This window comes from Haliaeetus albicilla, chromosome 12 (assembly GCF_947461875.1).
Source record: "Haliaeetus albicilla chromosome 12, bHalAlb1.1, whole genome shotgun sequence".
In the NCBI taxonomy this organism is placed as follows: domain Eukaryota; kingdom Metazoa; phylum Chordata; class Aves; order Accipitriformes; family Accipitridae; genus Haliaeetus; species Haliaeetus albicilla.
Window position 1 is genome coordinate 4,943,855 of NC_091494.1, and position 19,052 is coordinate 4,962,906.

Here is a 19,052-nt window from a genome sequence, read left to right on the forward strand (position 1 = left end):
GGAGCTTGGGGTCACCAGAACAGCACAGGTAAGCAGAACCTAGCTGTATACATGGTATGGAACACAGTCAATGCTTTACATAGTGAAGTGGCATCTGTCCCCCTCCCCTCCCAGCATGTCTGGTTTTCTAGCAAAAGCCAAAGATGCCCAAGCTGGAAGAAGGAGGTACCTGCTTTGAAGTCAGCTTGATCAGTGACCCTTCATAACCCTGCAGAAGGGAAGAAAGCAAGTCAGTGTCAGGTTTCTGAAGGAGCCAAGCTACAACTGAGACATGACGTGACAGCTCCAGGAGTTCCTATAGCACCAAACACTTCATAAGGCAGACTCTGCCACCAGAGTAGGTATGTTAACACTTCTCCTTCCCACCAAAAGAGAAGGCTGATATTAGACTAAGGGCAGAGCAGGTATCTTAGCTAGTCCATTCTGGCCCTTTGGGAAGAAAACCCATTTTCTAGCTCTTCATCAAGCTACCAAGATGAGCACCCTGCCTGGCTAGTGCCTAAAGAGCACAGAGCGCCCTGTTCTAGAAGAGTGCAAACAAGGGAACCTGACTTCCCCCAAGGACAGCCTATGTGGTGATCTAGTGAAGGATGGACAGTCAGGGGATCAGGACACATCCTCAAAGAAGGTCTTGTCCAGTTGGGCAGCAGGGCTGACCAAGCAGCCTTCACTGAGCTTGGAGACAGCAGGATTTCAACAACAGGCTACAGGGGAGGTTACCCAGCTGAGCACAAGCCATGGGATACCATGCTGATCTCTGACAGATCTCTGACCAAGATCTTTGCTGCCAGGTTGGCCACAAAACAGCATCTTTCCCACCAAAGACCAAATTTGAAGACCTTCTTACCTTGAATGGTCGGAAGAGTAGGTAGAGCTCTCTGGGCTTGATATCCACAGGAAGGCCACTGACAAACAGCGTCCGTACCTAGAAGAGAGGTCAACGAGGTCTACTAAAAGGAGATGCTTATTACCAAAGTGGGAGTACAGAGCACAGTTCAGAAGCTAGGTACAATAAGAGTAAGACACCTTGCAGCAAAGGTGGCCTTGCAGGCACTAACCCTTCCCTACATTAGAGGGGTGTTGTCCAGGATAAAATACACCCAGTCCTCTCCTCCCTGCCACAAAGTATTTAGACCTTTACAAAAATTCAGTCTCTAGCAGAATAGTCTGGGTTGATTAGGGCATGAACACCAGCTCCACAGTCTGACTGGACCTTGATGACTAAAACTTGAAAAGACTGCTAGAAGACCATACACTGCCAAAAGCACTAACACAGAGTGTGACATGTATCAAAGATCCATCAGAGACCAGTACAAACCCCAGTTGTCTCTCTAGCTCTTTCTACAGATCATACACTAGGTCTCCTTTCCTTAACCTACCCTGGCACTTTACTTCAGTCACTGATTCAAAGACAGCCCTCAATTTTGAAAAATACCTCACTGCTACACTCACATCTTTTGACTTCTGCAACAGCCCCAGAATATTATTGGGAAGATGACTTTTGGGTCCGTCCCAGCTCCTTCACCAACACACATCAGACCCTTCAGAAGTCGCTCCCAAACCAGCTCTTACAGCATTTGTTCTGCTGTGCCCAGCCAAAAGCCAGCTGTGCTGCACCAAGTCCATGTAGGCTGCTGCTCTTTCCAAGTTGTAGGAGTCGGGTACTAAGTCCAAATGCACTTGGCAGGTATAAGCAAAAATACAGTACGAGAGGAAGATTTCAATAGATAGTCTGTTGGAATTATCTATAATAGTTCACATGAATAGCCAGGAAGAAGAAACAGTGTTGAAGGTTCATGGCCTGGGAGAACTCTGCTCAACAGTCAGACCATCATGGCCACCTTCTCCCTGCAACTGGGAGACATTGGGCAACAGCCTATTTCCATAGGAAGCAGCATGATGAAGCTGCCAAGACTTCTTGTAAATAGCACAGACCCAGAAAGGGAAGTTATGCACAACAGAGGTCACCAAGACACTAGTCATCATTAACAAGGACCAGGAGACCACAAGCACAGCTCAGCCAGCACTGACAGCTAGGCAAGGGAATTCAGAGGACTATGGGAATGAGACAGAGCTCCATGTTCCTTGCTTTTCATTGCATGGGGATGCCACCCACCAAGCCAGTCCCAAACAAGCCTTGAGAAGCTCACGGGACAGCACTGATGCCCAAATGCTCAGAATGGCACCAAACAGTTCCAGAAGCTTTTGAGCTGCAAAACATGCAGCAGGACCAGAAGCCCTAAGCCAGAGCCCATCTCCTGGCCTGTTTCCAAGTCTGGAGTGACCCCATTACATTTGCAGGGCAGAAGCACTCTGCTCCCACATTTTAGTTTTTGCTCAGTCATTTCTCATTCCCCAAAGTGGGTTGTATCTGACACCTCGTTAAACCTCTTCTGCCACCAAAGTGAGCAGCACACACTTGCTCTGCTCCTGGGCTAGAGACAGCAGCCACCTGAAAACACAGAGGCATGCAGCACAGCCTCTGCACCCTGTAACTCTTTGGGGGCAGTCAGATTCAGACTCCTCCAAGCAGGAAAGTTTCTTCTCTTTACAGGAGAAAACACGCACCTCCTTTAGCTCCTGTGCCCAAGACAGTCCTGCTAGGGCAGATACCCTTCACATCAACTCAGGGGGGCAGCTTAAGCCCTCCAGGATGGACAGTGATCATGAAAGCCTTGGGGTCCTCTGGCCCTCTTGCTCTCCATGCATGCTGAGGCTAAGCACTGCCACCACCTGGTAAATACCCCAGTGGGTGCTACCACCCCCCATTAGTGTGCAGAGCCCTTCTCTGGCATATCTCAAGCCTGGCATATCTCAAGACTGCTGCGGAATGCAACCACTGAGCATCCTTCACTCCAACACTAGCATCCTTCCCATGCCCTCCCCTGGCCCCTCAGTATGGATGGCCCTACCGTACACCCCAGCTTTTGCTTTGCCCCATCTAAGGAAGCACGATGCTATCTGGAGCACTCCAGAAACACTTTCTATGCCCAGGCTCAAGCCTACAGTCTCCCCACCCAGCCCAGGCCCTCATTTGATGCTTTGATGCATCGCTCCAGGACCACCTCATGCCCAGACAGAGTGGGCAACAGCAGTATCTCTCAGCTTGCTGGCTGCATTGAAGACTTTGGCACTTGTGCTTCAGTGTGAGCTACACGGAGCGCCTGCAGCGCATTCCCAGAAGACGTGTGGCCATTTCTTGCAGGAGAGGACTGCGCAGAGTGTGGTGGCACACATGTGCCTCAGCCATGTGAGAGCACCATCCCTTTTCAATATTTCAGGATCCGAGTGTGCTCAGACCCCAGAATGGATGTTTCTTCCAAGCAGATAGAAATCTGCATCCCTGTTGGGTCTCTAAATGGTCCCGTGATGTGTCGCTCCGTAAGTCCTTGCGACAGGCGTGACAGAATGGAAGATGCGCAGTTGCTCAGGGAAGGGGAAGTCAGCTACTCAGAGCCCTTACAACAGCCGGAACAGAGCAACGCAAGTGCCTCGGAAAGCTCTTTGTCAGAAGTAACAAGCTCCTAATGCCAGCCCCATAAGTTGCTGCCAAGGACAGGAGCAAGAGACCTTCTCTCCCAGGCCAAAAGCTTCCCTTGGCCTCCAGGTCCAGTCTGTCACCATACACAGCATCAGAAAGGGGATCCCAGCCAATCCACAGCACCCGCCAAGGGCTGGCATAGCCCCAAAGAAAGCCTGGGAAATCCCAAATGCCACCAGCTAACATCTTCAAACAAGGCTGCCCCAAGGGTCTCAAGACAGACTAAGGAAGGTCCCTGTTCAGAAGAGCTTGTTAAAAGAAATGAGACCAAGTGGTTGGTTTTCCGAGATCTCTGCAATTCAGCATATCCCTAAGTGATCTAGAAAAGCGTAGGGGGAAAGCGAGACCAAGTTATTCAGGGAAGGGAGGGTGAGGCTGGTAAGGAGAGACCCAAGCAATACATTTGAGGGACAGTGAGGTAAGCCAGAGGGAGACTACTTCTGAGATCAAGTGTAAACACGGAAAGCAAAGGAGATCTGGGTTGTCCCACAGGAGAAAAGCAGGAGGCAACTTGCCAGCCTGAGCATCTCATGCACTGTGGGCAGCCCTGGTCCAGCCTCCTGCCCCTGCTCCCAAAAAGAGCAAACTGTAGATGAGGGCAACAGGATCTGGACAAGCATCTTCCAGTGGATTAACCAAACTGGGAATCTCAGTCACCCCTTTGCAGTCCAAGTCCTGCAGGCTTTGAGAGGCCACTAGGACCACCTGGGGCTGATGAATCCAGGCTTCCAGCCCTTGCACTCAACAGGCCAAGACAGGGTAGGCTTCTGCTTAAATATATTTGCCCTGCTTCAGCTCCCTGCCACCAAACACCAGACCCATGTAGATATTTAGCCTCTCCACAGAGCAGCTGGCAAAGTCACAGAACAAAAAAAAAAAAATCCATCCAGAGCTAGATCAAGAACTGCCTGGGCCAAACCGCATGTTCAGCAGGAGCTTGGAGAAGATACAGCAGAAGCAGATCTCCAGGAATACCTTGTTCTTATGCTCACTCTTAGACTCTGCTACCAGCCACTTGAGGTGAGACACCAGGTGAAAGCAACCCCATCTCAACAAGGACAACTGATCTTAACTGGACACACATGTAGAGAGAAGCAGAGCAGTGGGGCAGGGAGTTGCTCCCACCTAGGACAGCCCAGCAGGGTCACACTGCTGGAGGCCCTGCAGAAAACACTTTCCTTCCCCATCCCTGCCCCCTCTGGGGATGTCCCCAGTCCAAACACCCAGCAGAGATGGAGGAGAGCCATGGAAAACAGGATTTGTGCCAGGAGGGAACAACACCATCGAGGCCATGTCTTAGAGAGGGAGGATCCCAGCATAGCTTCCTACACAGGAGGGAGGGACAAGGACAAACCCATTTAGTGGTCAAGTCCTCAGTGGCTCTAAAGTAGTCCTGATACAGCTACATCTCCCAGAAGAGACATACACCCAAGTGTGAGGACAGCCAGGTACTTAGCACCAAGCCTTTAAAGAAGCCAAGCAGCAACACCTGCCTCTTCCTACCACAGCTCCAGCACTGCCAGGAGGTCAGCATAGGTCTTACAACATCCACATCTCTTGGCCATGCCTGCTTTTAAATAACAGCTCTTGAAAGAGAGTCCCAAGCAGAGCCAGACACTGCCCTGCAGCCCAGCAAGGGTCAAGTTATGTCAGAAATGTTAGATGCAAAGATGTAAGTACCCACCTCCAGCAAGGCTGCTCTGGTAGGTCTCCAGCACTGGGCTTTTGTTAAGAGACTGCTCCAAATCCTGCTAGAAGCCAGCGAGGCTGACCCTCCCCTTCTGCAAGATCAGCCCTTTAGCTGCATTATCCACAGCCCTGCTTTTGCACAGCTGTGGCCACTCCAGCCCCCCAAAATTGGCTGGCTCCTGGGGCCACACTCCCAGCACTTGGAGCACACAAGCCTTTACCACCAGTGGTTAGGAGACATCCAAGGACACCTACAGTAGGAACATGCCCTAGTGCCACATCCACACCGTGCTGCTGAACATTCCCCCTCTTCAGGAAGCCACCTCCAGCTACATGCCATTATTTTCCCCTGAAGACAAGCCATTTCCCACTCATTCACACCAATATGTCCACCAAGCCCTCCTCCTATGCCACCAGCAGAAGGGAGCCCCATGCCATCCTGCTGGGGACAGGGACAAGCTCTGCCACAGCATCCCAAAGGCAGTCCCCACTCCAGGCAGCCACCCTGAGGTCCTAGCAGCTCAGGCACACAGGCTACAGCTCTTCCCATGGGAGAGCATCCCAGTGGGTGCCTCTCAGGCACCCAGGGCCACCAACAGAGCCACAGAGTGGATACAGAACCCTGGCCCTGGCCACTTCAACACAGCTAGGGACACTCGACTCGAGGCTGCTGGAATGCAGTGAGGCTGCTGGCTGCCCTGGGAGCCAGGACTTATAAGGCACAGCAACAAAATGCAGGGAGGCAAGCTTGCAAAACAGGGCTGCAGGGAGGAAAATGCTTCAGAGCCCAGCCATGGGGCTTAAAAACGTGACAGCACCTTCATCTCACTGCCCCACATGGGATGTGGGGCTGCAGGGTTCCTGCCATTGCACTGAGTTGACCCAGCCCTGGGCAGTTTTGCTTCTCAGCACATCAAACTCCCAGGAAACACAAGGGAAGGGAAAACTGGGGGAGGAAGATGGCTGGTCTGTGCTAGGGACAGCTCAGCAAGAAAGCAGGGCAGCCTCAACACCATGGAGCATGCCTCCCAAGGGGAAGGGGCTTGCTAACAGGCTCCTTCACCACTCCGTGCCTCAGTTTCCCACCACCACCAGCAGGGCTCAACAGCAGAGAGGCTGCAAGAGCCAGCTGCCTGCTTGCAATTCCAGCACTGGCAGAGCTCCGATGTCCTCAAGCAGCTCACAGGGCTGGCAGGCAGGGTAGTACTGAGCCCCAGTGCAGGATCAGACCAGGAGCTGCTCCAGCCAGGAAGCCCCAAGCAGCCACAGCCGCAGGACATCCCCCCACCCCACACCAGAAGGATGTTCACCCACCCCCAGAGGGGAAAGGCAGCCTTGAACCTCCCCCAGCACTTGAAGCAAGAAGGGCTTCAGGCATTTCCCTCCGAAATTAGCCTTTTGCACAAAAGGCACCCAAGGACCAACATCCTGCTCTCCCAGAGGGGAGGAAGGCAGCCTGACCACAAGCAAGCCCAAGTGCACAAGCATTTTGTCCCCAAGGCTGGGGTGTTTCACACATGACACTGCTTATAGCTGGGTCAGCCCCTCTCAGACATTGCTCATCCCCCATGTCAGGCAGGGGATGTCGACAGGGCTCAGCCACCCCTGTGGTCAGGGCAGGAAGACATTCAAGCAAGGGGGAAGCAGGGAGAGGCACCCGGGGAAGCCGATAAGTCCAAGCACAACGGGGCAGCACCCAAGAATAGTCTGCGGCCTTGGCAGAGGAAGCACCACTGCTGCAGCTCTGCAATGGAGACTCCCCCCTGCTCCCCACTACCAAGTCCTGTCCCCTCTGTCTCTGCAGGATCTCATGGAAAGGATGGCACCCAGGGGTGCTTGGGCCACAGCAGGGGTTCAAAGCTGTTGAAACGTTTGGGGAGGCCAGACCCACAACTCCCAAGAGATTACTGTCCCAACAGGGCAGTTCCCCAGCTCAGGGAGATGATGGTTGAGCATCCTCAGGATGCCGTCGCAGCCTTCCACCTTGCCAAGAGGTCTGCTAAGCTAGAGGAGACATGCCCAAGTATCAGAGCCAACATGCTGAAGGACACTCACATCCATGCTTGTACTATCCAGCCCACTGCATTAAGCACCTCACTACAGAGACCCAGCAGCACATCTGGCACCCTCTGATGTTCTGGGACCTACAGACACCTTTTACCATGGACCTTACCCAGGGGACAGCTCTCACACAGTGTAAACCTGCTGCAGACCAGGTCCTCCTGCCCATACCCAGGCATTTGTTCTCCTGGCAGGAGACACAGAGGTGAGACGAGTTCCTGCCATTCTCTGCCCTGAGCAGAAGACATTGGTCTGGATGCAGGACCCTCACAAGGTACCTCCTCACCTCAGTTCCTTAAGCAAGCACATCTGTCTGCTTCACCCCGCCACAAGGCAATTCCTGGGCACTTTTCAGTCCTATGCCTCCTCTGCCCACTGAGGCAGGACACATCCAGAGAAGCACATGAATCTCTCCTCAAATCAGCCTGGTTCAGGGCAGCACACTAGTGGCCATGCCACAGCCCCATGGAGCATGCCTGGTATCTCCATGGCCCAACAGCAAGCAAGTCTTCCACAAAACCCAAGTGATAGCAAGCTCAAAGTTTGCAGCAGCTCTCCACTGTTGACAGTGGTTATTGGAGTGTCACCCCAATCACAAGATGACATTTGGGGACACTAGTAGGATGACAAGCACCTACAGGACTAAGATGCCATCGCATTAGTCCAGGTCTTGGCAAAACAGGGCCACTAGACAGTGGGGAGGGGCTGTACTACCCAAAAATGGACCAGAAATGCCAACCCTAACCGCCATCACGCCCTGACCTCCCTCTGCACCACAAGGCACTCTCCCCACAAGACCCCAGGCAGGCACCCAGCCCATACGACCCAGAGGGCAAGGCAGAGTTAAGACCACCAGCCCAGAAGGAGAGCCTGGGGAGCAGGGCAGAGCACAAAGCAAGAATGGATACAACATACAGCCCAAGCTTTAAGGCCCCACTAGAAACAGGTCACATCCCAGCCAGCTCCCCACCAGCATCCTACTGCGGGCAGGGAAACCCTGGGATGCAAAGTTTCCTTCCCTCCTCCAGTACCTCCCAGAGGAGCTGGGTGGTCTCTCCAAGTCTGTAGCTTGCTCTGCACTTCAAGCCACTGCTATAGGTGACACAGGGGAGTCACACTTTCAGACAGACACTGGCCTCCTGCCCTTGAAAGCAGATGGGAGGGACACACATCCCCAAGCCAAGAGCTTCTGACACACAGCTGTGTACCAAGACCCAACCCCACACTAATGCAAGAACCTATCACCATGTCCTTTGCAGCACAGGAGGGGATATACTATCTCAAACTAGGAGGTGCAACATTTCCATAGCCTCTCCTGGGCTATGCAGCAGGGCTGGAGATCCTCCGCATGGGTGAGACCGCCCTACTGGGTCCTTGGGTTTCCAGCAACCACAGCCTGCGGCCAGGTAAGCTTGGGCTCAGTGATCAGGGAGAGCAATGTGCAAGGCCAGCACATGCAGTCCCATGCAACTGTCCTCTAGAGAAACCCACCCCAGCAGCCACTGGGCCATCTGGAGGCAGGATCTCTATGCTCTGCCACCCTGCCCTACCACTGGACTACAACTGGCCAGGTGGGCTTGAGGCAGTTCCTTCCCATAGGGCACACAGCAGAGGTCAACTTCTTGTCCCTGTCCACAGGGCTAGGTGCAGATGACGTTCACTAGATGGAGGGACAGAGCAAGCCTCAGCACCATCCCTGCTCCCATCTCCAAGCAAGAGCCAGTGGGTGGGCCCTGGGGCCAAAGAAAGCCTCACCACCCCAGAGACACCAAGAGGCCAGACCTTGCATAAGCCTCTAGCTCCACACTCATCAGCCACCATCCAAGGCATCACAACACCCCTCTCTGCTGGGGCTGAACTGAGGAGGACAGCAGGTCCTGGGACAGGCAGCCTCTCAACCATGCCATGACCATGTGGTGCAGTGGTCAAAGTGTCCTTGCCAAGCTTGCAGCATCCACTTCTGCCATGCCAAGGGCAGGGTCACCTGGCACACATCTCCTCACAGTGCTAGTACTACCACCTGCCCCAAGGTCCCTCCTCATCAGACACACTGAGCTGACTTGGGATTACAGCACACAAGTCTTTTAAAGCACAAATGAATTCTTTCTACTTACAGCCTCTGCCACACGAGCCATCCTTACGCAATGGTGGCTGTTGCTGCAGAAGGTACTTTCCTGCTCCAGGGATGGCCTGTGATGTACAGGCATCCCTGGGAACACACTTCTGAGACTGCTCACCTCCAGATCTGAGAAGGCTACTGGGTCCCAGCTAGTGCCTGGTACTCCTGGAGAGAAGGTGCTGAGCACTGTAGGTGAGGTGCTGACCACCTCGCTTCCACACTCATGCCCTGGTGAGGCTTCAAGCTAAAGCCTTTACTTCAGGCACTCAGAGGTCCAGGACAGGCAGAAGCATTGCTCCATGATCCAAGTAGTGAAGTCTTCATGACTTGGCACGGCCAAGACCAGCAAGCCTAAAGGATCTTTTGGCCCCAGAAGCCTTCCGTACTGATTCCAGCAAGAGTCATACTTGACTTCCCACAGTGCCAGTTCCTCTAGCAGAGGCACGAGAACAGACAGCAAAGCCTGAACCACTCTCAGCTACCTTTCAGACACCTCCAAGGGCATTCTTCCCACTTTGGTGAGGGGAAAGCAGAGTCCCTTGCTAGCAAGGGAGCCTTTGGGTTTGGCCCTTCATAACTTACACAGGCACCACCAGAAACCCCTTTATTTTGAGGCCAAGTAGGGAAAGCTCTGCTCAGCAACTCCTCAGATTAGCCAAGGAGGAAGACTCATTTCTGAAGCTGGGTCTCATTTACTAGACCAGCTACATGGCCAGATAGCAGGCGGAAGAACAGTTACCCCATCTCGGGGACTAGTTGGGATATTGATGTTCAAAGCAGCTCACTCATGTCTAAGAAACTTAGATTTGAAAGAGCAAGAAAGGAGAAGGAAGCTCCTTTACAGGGTATTTACAGAGGCACCAGGACATGAGGAGATAACGGGGAGATTCCCACATCCCTCCCCCAGTAAGAGCAACTCATTGATAGACCATGAGGAAGTCTGGGAACACACCAGTTCCCAGAACCTCTGCATGCATGGTGACTTCAGGGTATTTGCTCAGCCAACAATCTGTCACTAACAGAAAGCTGCATCTAACATTGAGGGGACTTTTATGATGCATGAAAACAGCTCTGAAGCACCATCCTGGTTCAGCCAGACCAAGTACAAAAAGATTAGCAAGTGGTGACCGTAACTACTACACCCTCAAGTTCTTTGTAGCAAAGAGCAGCATCACAGAGTCATTTGACTCCAGAAATTATTTTAACCTTATTTGTTTCAAGTCAGAGCGCTAGAATCCACACATGCAAGAGGCATCTAGGTCCACTCAAGCAGAGATTACAGAAATCAAGAGATGCCTGGCACCAGTCCATGAAGTGCTACAGACATCCAGCACATAACACAGGCTGCTCACCAGTGGCATTCCTGGCTGGTTCTGGCAGCCTCCGCATGCAACAGCTAAGAAAGGCCAGGGACGAAGTACTCGCTACCAAGGAGGCTGCAGGGCAGCTGAGAGCTTTCTGCCTCCCCTAACAGGGCATTTTCTAACTCTTAACAGGTAACATCGCAGCCTTGCCGTGGACCAACAGGGAAGATGATCCTCTCCTAGCAGAGCTTAGCCAGGTAGCTTCTCCTGGTCCTCACCTGGGCTCTGCCCACCCAGGACAACCTCATGTTTGATGCTTTCCACGTTCAGCAGTCCACAGTGTCCAAGCTCTACCATGACAGCAGCAGCCACCACCCATGGGGCTGCATGCAGGCCCTTGAGACCAGCCAAGGGAAGGGAAGGGGCCAAGAGGACACATGGGATATCCATAGAGTTCAGCCACCTGCTTTGGACATCTAGGCAGCCAGCTCCAGATTCCCCCTGCTCCCCATGGACCTACAACTTTCCAGTGACCGCCTGGGAGAGCAAGGATGAACTTCCAGAGTAGAAGCTACACTTCTGCAGACACTCAAGACAGCAGGGTAAACACATGGGGTCCTTGTTGCAATACAGCCACAAACACAACACACAGTGTCCATGGCAAGCAAGTAAGCTCCTCCAGCTGCCAGAAGAATTTCTGCCTGCAACCAGGGCGCACAGCACCTAGGCAGCTGCCTGTCTTGCACTACCCCTCCGTAGCACTGGGACATATGCTGTCACACAGATTGGCGGCTGCCTGGAAAACTAAACAGAAGATAGCAGCAAGTGGGGAGGGATCGAGTTTGGGGAGGTGTCTGGTGAGGAACAGCAGGGACTGACATTAGGCCCTGTTTGTTTAACATTCCCCATTAACGACCTCAAGAGGAGCGAGAGAGGCATTCCTGTCCTCCGCATGTCACCGGGCAGGAAGCGGCTGCGAGATCCAGGGGCTTGCAGATAAGATAAAGGGAAAGGCTGAATTTGGGAGCTTCTCCCCATTGTATCTGGGGCACACAGCACCCTTCTGCAAATGCTCAGGGAGACGGCGAAGGAGGCTTGTGGGGGGGGAATGGAGGACTGTCCCCAGTGCCAGGATCTGGCAGCGTTATCCACACAGCGTGGGAAGATATTCCACAGCACACCCTCCCGCGTACGTTGAGACTGAAGGATTCCACTTCACACTAAACGTATTTATTGCTCTGTACCAAGGGGAGCTCTGGGCAAGAATTTGGGTGGGATGTGGGATTAAGCCCCCCAGCCCATGCCGGGACCCTGAACACAAGGTGACTCTTTGTGCCACCATTAGCTTCTGCTGCTGTGAGGAATGGCTTCTGGTCAGCCAAGAGGATGTACAGGAAAAACAAGCATTCAGAGGGCTCCCACAGGCTAAGTGGCCATCAGAGCCCAGCCAGCAGCTCATCACCCACAGCATTATTCGTGGCAGAGAGAGGGCTTTCCAACAGCAACCCCACCAGGGATGGGGACACACACACACACACACACACACACCCCCCCCCAGTCCCAGCCCACCACCTCCCAAGCATCCTCAACCACCTCCAGGGTGGTCAGTCCTTTGCTGCACTCCTGGGTACAGGGTGACAAACGCACCCAGCAAGGCTGCAGACCATACAGCAGGGCGGACTGGACCACCCCCCTCCCTGCACACACCTGGAGGCAACATGTAGAGCAGGGGCCACTTCTGTTCAAACCCTGCCCTGTTCCCCAGGGATGCAATCTTTAACTTGGTTTTCCAGCCACCAAGCGTCACTCTGGGGAGGACCACCCTCCCCAAAGGGGCTAGCATTTCCAGGCTCCTGAAATGCAATAGCTTCCAGCTCCCACTTCACCAAACCACTACCCAGCAGCAGGGAACAGGCCAGCTCTGTCCCAGCACTAAAAGCTCACCAGGCCACCACCCATGAGGCACCAGCCCAGCCAGAGCAACACCACTGGGATGCACCAAGCAGCATCAACCTCAGGGAGCTTTGCAGGCCAGTGAATAATTGGATCAAGGAGCTGCATTGAGTCTTTTGCGCACGCGTGCGCAGCCTGTGAAACCCCCGGTACCAAGCCTCCTTGCACCGGAGAAGCAGCACAGGGCCCCAGGTACTCTGTCTCTCTACCCACCCACACCAGTGCCACCCAGTGAGGCTGGGACATGTCACCAGCAGCATCACATCTACGTCCCATTGCATCACCTAAGCCCTGTTCCGCGCAGGGAAGAGAAACACTACTACCACTGCCTGCCAATCCATTCCACCCCATTACACGGGTCCCCCCACGCCAGAGTTGAAGACCAGTGGGTGCAACAGCCCCAAGACAGCTGGTGCATGGGGACCATCTGGCCCCGGTGGGTGGTGGAGCAAGCCAGGCGCCATGTTGCGGCGGCGCGAGCGCACGGCGCACTGGAGGAGAGCGAGGGAGGGGGCAGAGCACCTCCCCGGTCCCGAGGGCCAGGCGCAGAGGACTGCAGCAAAATGCTACCGAGGCCGGGCGTTTTCCAGCGCCCTCTCCAAGATGGAGGGCAGCTGGCGACCCACTGCACCAACACCTGCTCGAGGGGTGCGACGAGAAAGGCGCCGTACTAGCAGTGATGCTACCACACAGCCAGCGGCTCCGACAGCTGGAGGGCAAACATGCAGGGCTGCAAGCTCAGCTTCGGCATGTGGCTACAGACAAGTGACCCTCGCAAGCCTTCCCAGCGCAGAGTCTGGCAGCATCAAGGCTCTGGCTCGCAACAACCATCCAGGGGAAGGGGACTGCTGGCAGGGCAGCTCACAGCCCTCCAGCCCCAACCAGGCTGCTGGCACATGGGGAAGGAGGGCAAGGTCTCCACCACCGTGGTCCAAACACATTCTGAGCGGCCCACACGGGCAGAGCAATGCCTGGATGCAGGAGCTTGACGCCCTCCAGGCGCAGGGGCTCGGGGACAGGACACCATGCCCATGGGCACCGGCTAGGCTAGGAGGGAGCAGGGACCTACCGGTCCCCTGCCCCACGGGGCTACAGGGACACTGGGCTGACAAAGGGGCTCCCAGCCAGCAGCCGGGGCTCACCCTGCCCACTCCCCCTCCCCGGGATGACCCGTGGGGCTCCAGCCCCGAGACCCGCACCCAGCGCCCTGCCTGCGGTGCTCCAGCCCCAGCACCCCGATGCCTCCGTACTCCAACTCCCAGGGCCTGGCCTCGGTTCTCCAGCCCGCTGCGGCCCCGGCATCCCGTCTCCAGTCCCCCGACGACCCGCGGGTCCGGCCCCAACCCCACGTCCCCGGTTCCCCGACGCCCCGGTGCCGCAACCCCACCACCCCAGCCCCGCTTCCCCGACGCCGCCGCGCTCCACGCCCCGTTCCCCGAAGCTCCGGCTACTCCAGCAGCCCCACCGTCCCCCGGTCCCCCAGCCCGGTAACCCACCTCCTCCTCGACGTTGCCGCTGCCGTTGGTGTGCTCAGTGTCCTTGTTGAGGTTGCTCATGGTGGGGTACCGGGGTAAGGGGAAGGAGGGGGGGGAAAGGGAACGGATGGGACGGGGAGGGGGGTGGTGGCGGCTACTCCGGAGCTCCGCGGGGCCGGGAGCGAGGTGCCGGTGCGCAGGGGGGGAGGGGGCGGTGCGGTGCGGGGTGGTGCTGCCCTCCCGGTTCTCACATGCGGCGTCCCGGGACGGAGCCGCTATTAAAGACGGGGCCGGGTGGAGCGGAGCGGAGCCTAACGAGCCGCAGCTGCGGGGCCGACCCAGCCCCAGCCCCAGCCCCCGCCGCCGTTCCCGGTGCCGCCGCCGCCGCGCACCGAGCAGCGGGGCCGGGACCCGCCCGCCCCCGCCCCGTCTGCCCGGGGCCGCCCCCGGGCCGCCCGCCGCCAATCCCGGCCCGGCCCGCCCCCCCCCCACACCGCCTCAGGGGGGTGCGGGGCTTTTTTTTGTTGTTGTTGTTGTTGGGCTCGAGTTATGTTAATTTCCCCCCCCCCCCCTCCTTTCCACGAAAAAAAACTTTTCTCAACTTTGCTGAACTTTCGGGCTTCGACTTTCTTAAAGGGCCAGCCGGCCTCTCCGTCCGCAGCGGGGCCGGGCTGCTCCCTCCCGGGCATCCCCGGGGCTGGGGGGGGGAGACCCCGCGGGGGTCCGAGCGCCCCGGGACTGCAGCCCCACAGCCCCGGGACGGCAACGTAACCCCCCGATGAAAGCCCTGAGCCCCAGGAACAGCAGCCCCAGGAGCTCAGGACATGAGTCCCGTAACCCCAGGACAGTGGCCCTGCATCCCCTGGGACAGCGGCCCTACAAGCCTGGGACGGTAGCCCTGAGACCCTAGGAGAGCAGCCCCAAATCCCCCCCAACTGCAGCCCCCAGTTCCCTGGGGACAGCAGCCCAATTCCTCCTCTGCCAGAGCAGCCCCACGTCCCCGCAGGTGCCAGGGGCACAGCCCTGCTCTCAGGCCTGGCAGGAGGAGCAGAGTTGAGGCATGTCCATCTTCTTGCCCTTCTCCCTGCCCACACTGATGCCTAACCAGCCTCATCTAGCAAAGCAGGCGAGGAGGTTGGCATGGGTTGGAGCCAGGATCTGGCAGGGTTCCTGGCTCCCTGACACGGCGGTGTGTCAGCCGGCACAGAGATCCCCACCATGCCCAGGGAGCGGCCCAACCTGTTCCCATCTCCACTATGGCAGTTGGAGAGGATGAGGAGGGTCCTGCCTTCTTCCAGGCCTTTGTGCAAAAGGGGATGTGTAACGGGAGCAGAAAATGGGGTATATGGCTCGTTCCTGCATGCTGCATCCCACAGCTTGGTCCCTGTGCGAGGCAAATGCGTAAAACTCCAAGGGTTTGGGGTCAACCCACCAAGTGGGAGATGTTCAGGGGATCTGAGCCACATTAGCTTAACCAGCGTTTCTTGTCCCCAGTCCTCGCTGCTTCCTCAGTGCCAAGGCTGGGTGAAAGTGAGAGGAAACATCAGCCCTACCCTGCCCCAGTGGTCCCATAGCCCCCCCTGAGCTGCAAAAGCAATGTGTGCTCCCAGTCCCTGGCTCACCAGGGTTAGCCCTGGCTGGAGACACTCTAACACACCCATGGCCTGCGCTGTCCCAACTGCATTGAGTGTCACTTCAAAATCAAACTGAGTCCACAACTGGCTCTGAGCAACCATTTGCTTCCAGCAGTAGCTCAGGGATAACAATTTTGCTCATGTGCATGTTGTGAAGAGGTGTGAGCATGGCCAGGGGCAATCACAGCTGATTTCTTCACTTACACCTGGGTTTACTGCCCTGTTCAAGCCCCAGCCTCTGACTTGCTTTGCCACCTGGTTATGCAGTGGCTTCCTATGAAAATTTAACCCTAAACTCAGCCATCCCCATGCACAAGCATCATCCATCACAACCCAAGGAGCTCCGGGTCCAGCATCGGAGAGGACATGCAGGCAGAATCATGGCTGCAGTGGTTCCCATAGCCAAGCAAGTGCCTGTGGGGCCATGTGGTTTCATCGCAGGAGGTGTGTTGGAGGGGAGGAAACATACTCCTGGGAGCATCAGCTTTGCATTTCCTTGCTTTCTAGGTTAGGGCTTTTAGCAGCAGCAGCCGTTTGCATGCAGCACCATGGATTTGTGTATTGAGTTCTCATACAGACAGAGGCAAAGTGACTATTTCTTTTTGTAAGGCTGTGTAACAAGCCACTAAGCCAGAGGGCCCGATCCCTGCCAGGTCCTGCAAGAGGGGAGGAAAAAAATTACTTTTTAATTAAAAAAAACAATTCACTTATTTACAATGTTGTCCTACAGGGTGGTTTTGGGGGAGGCTTTTCACACAACGAATACACCCAGCCTTGCTGAACCACAGTGAGAGCCCCCAGTCTACCCACAGAGCTCAGCACAGACGGATCCAGCAGAGCAAGGGCTTTCTCCAGTCTTCGGTGATGCTGCGCTTCACCATAACTTCATCCTCAGCGTAAGGCTGCGCAGGAATAACTCCCAGGAATAGCACTGCCTGCCGTGCCGAGAAGACTTGAAGCAAGCCTGCCCTGATGAAGACCAGGAATATTTGCTTCCTGGGCTAATTAAGCAAAAACCAGCGTAACCTTGTAGAGCTTTCTTGTTGTTTAGTTTTGGTTTTGTTGGTTTGGGGTTTTTTTTTGTTTGGTGGGCTTTTTCTTTGTTTGTTTTTTTTTTAATTTTATTTTACTTTCTACAGACTTTGAGTCAGGACACACAGAGCCTGCAGCAAGCAGAGGAAGACACAAAAGGGTGGAAGTCAGAAGCAGCAGTGGGTTTTCATCAGACCCCCAAGGAAGCTGGGCTGCACGCACACACAGAGGAAACATGCCGCCTCTTCCACAGCGGGAAGAACACTCGCCGCAAGTGGAAGAGCTGCAGCATCCCTCACGCTGGGGCAACAACAGTGGGTCCACCAAGTTGCTGCCAGACATCACTGGGCTTTATTCTGTAGGCATGTTCATCGTGTTGCTATTGGGGAAGAGAGAAGCATCCTCCTTGCACAACCAACCCTCAGAGCTGTATAAGGTGGCAGCATCCCTATGTCCCAGCATCTCATGGCTCATAACTCCCTTTGATATCCCCATAAACATCACACCCAGGCAGCCTCTCCCCTCCCAAAGTGCTGCCGCGAAGCAGCATGTGCTTCAACACACGCAGCCGTTGATGGGCCAACCAACTGCACAGGGAGATGTTTCCTGCCCCCAGGAGCTTACAAGGGTGGACAAAAGGTGGGAGAAATGAAGCAGTCACGGCTGCCAGCTTGTGCAGGTGAGCCAGTCTACCATAAAATTGTGATGTCTCTGCAGTGGTTTTGGCTGAGGATTTTTTCTTTGGGTGATTCTCCACTTCCATGTGGAGATGCTCAGCTTTAACTGTGTTATCGGAGCCCACATCAGCTGAACCAGTGCAGGACCAGGGTGACACTCTGCTTTGGACCATGCTTACCCAAGTTTTACAGCAATGTATTTTTACACCAACACTTTTCACCCTGAGGCATCTACCACCCAACAGCATGTACCCCTGCAGTCTAGCTAAGGTCTGCATTAGAGACCCTGCCCTTGCCATACCACGTCCACTGAGATGCGCTGGTTAGAAGAGCAGAGACAACGCCGTGACTATCCAGCCTGCACTCACCCAGCTCTCCCACATCAGCTCGCAGTCAGGGTGGGCAAGCTGGCAGCAAAGCCACATCCACACTGATGAAAAGCACCTAAGCGAGACCAAAAAGTTACTCTTATGCCCAAGACTTCAAGGTCTCCTGCAGTCATTTGAGTATTGCATTTCACTTGCAATGTTGTAACCTTCTTTGGTTGCACAGCAAGCCTGGGCTAACTGAGCAGTGATGCCCACCTAAAACCAACTGTGCTGCCACAAGCACCTAACAGGGCTCAGAAAGCAGCTTCCTGGGGATGCCTCCAAGCCACAAGCCCCAGCCAGGTCACAACCAGCTGGAAAACAGCATCTTCACCTCCAGAGCAACTTCCAGGTCTCCTCCATGCTCCTTCACATGCAGGGATGGGCAACACACACAGGGCTATCCCTGGCCCCAGCTGCCCTGCCACAATGCCCCATGCAGTCCTGCCTGTAAATGATGGGAACTGAAGTGCCTTACCAAAAAAAAAGAGTAAAAGCTATGAAGCACTCAAAACCATCAAGCAGCTCCTAGCAAGGGGATAACTTAAGTACTTGAGATAGAAACAGGTTGTAATCAGCTGAGAAATCAAGGTGTGCCTTGAAACAACAACCACCTGTAAACAATCTCATGTTTTCACACAGTTTCTCAGCTTAACATTTTGCGAGGGCTCTTTCTCACTCTTGAACAAGCAGGTCACCAGCTCAGGAGATAGGATAGCCAGGAGCAGGGTCCAGCTGCTCGGACACTGGTGTAGGTGATAACAGAGGGATGTCACTCTCCAGCTGGGCTCCTGCATCCTCTATCTGCTGCCCACTCATTTTGTGATCCCAGGACTTATTCACCCATCTGTAGTGAGGCAATGAATTTCATTTCGTGGACCATGGTGGTTGTCATAGGGGATACCTTGAGTCCCTGCTGCCCCCAAGCCCATTGCAGGCTGTGCCATGCTTTGGATGAAGTGCTGGGTTGTTTTGCTGTTTCTCACTGCTTATCTGGGACAACAGTTGAGTCTTGGTGCTTGTCCCAGGGCAGAGAGGATGCTCCCATGCCAATTCCAACATGTTTGAGATATGGTGAAGGGAGGATTTCCTCTGCTTACCATTGGCACCAACTTCTCCTCCTGTCCTTGCCTGGGAGGCCCCACATCTCCCTGGACTACACCAGCTGGCACTGCTCTGCTGGTCTCCTCCATCCTGCC

General features: G+C 55.0%; 1 protein-coding gene across 1 annotated transcript in view; it reads right to left on the reverse strand.

The window, feature by feature from the left end:
• Window positions 1–14,549, reverse strand: part of RBPMS2 (RNA binding protein, mRNA processing factor 2) — a 30,060-nt gene extending 15,511 nt beyond the window's left edge. Inside the window, exons 1-3 of the mRNA XM_069797682.1 lie at window positions 14,164–14,549; window positions 848–925; window positions 170–208 (exon numbers count right to left, since the gene is read on the reverse strand). Coding sequence (XP_069653783.1) covers window positions 170–208; window positions 848–925; window positions 14,164–14,223 — 177 coding nt within the window. The 5' untranslated portion in view covers window positions 14,224–14,549. The remainder of the gene's footprint in view (window positions 1–169; window positions 209–847; window positions 926–14,163) is intronic.
• Between the last annotated feature and the right edge of the window lie 4,503 nt (window positions 14,550–19,052).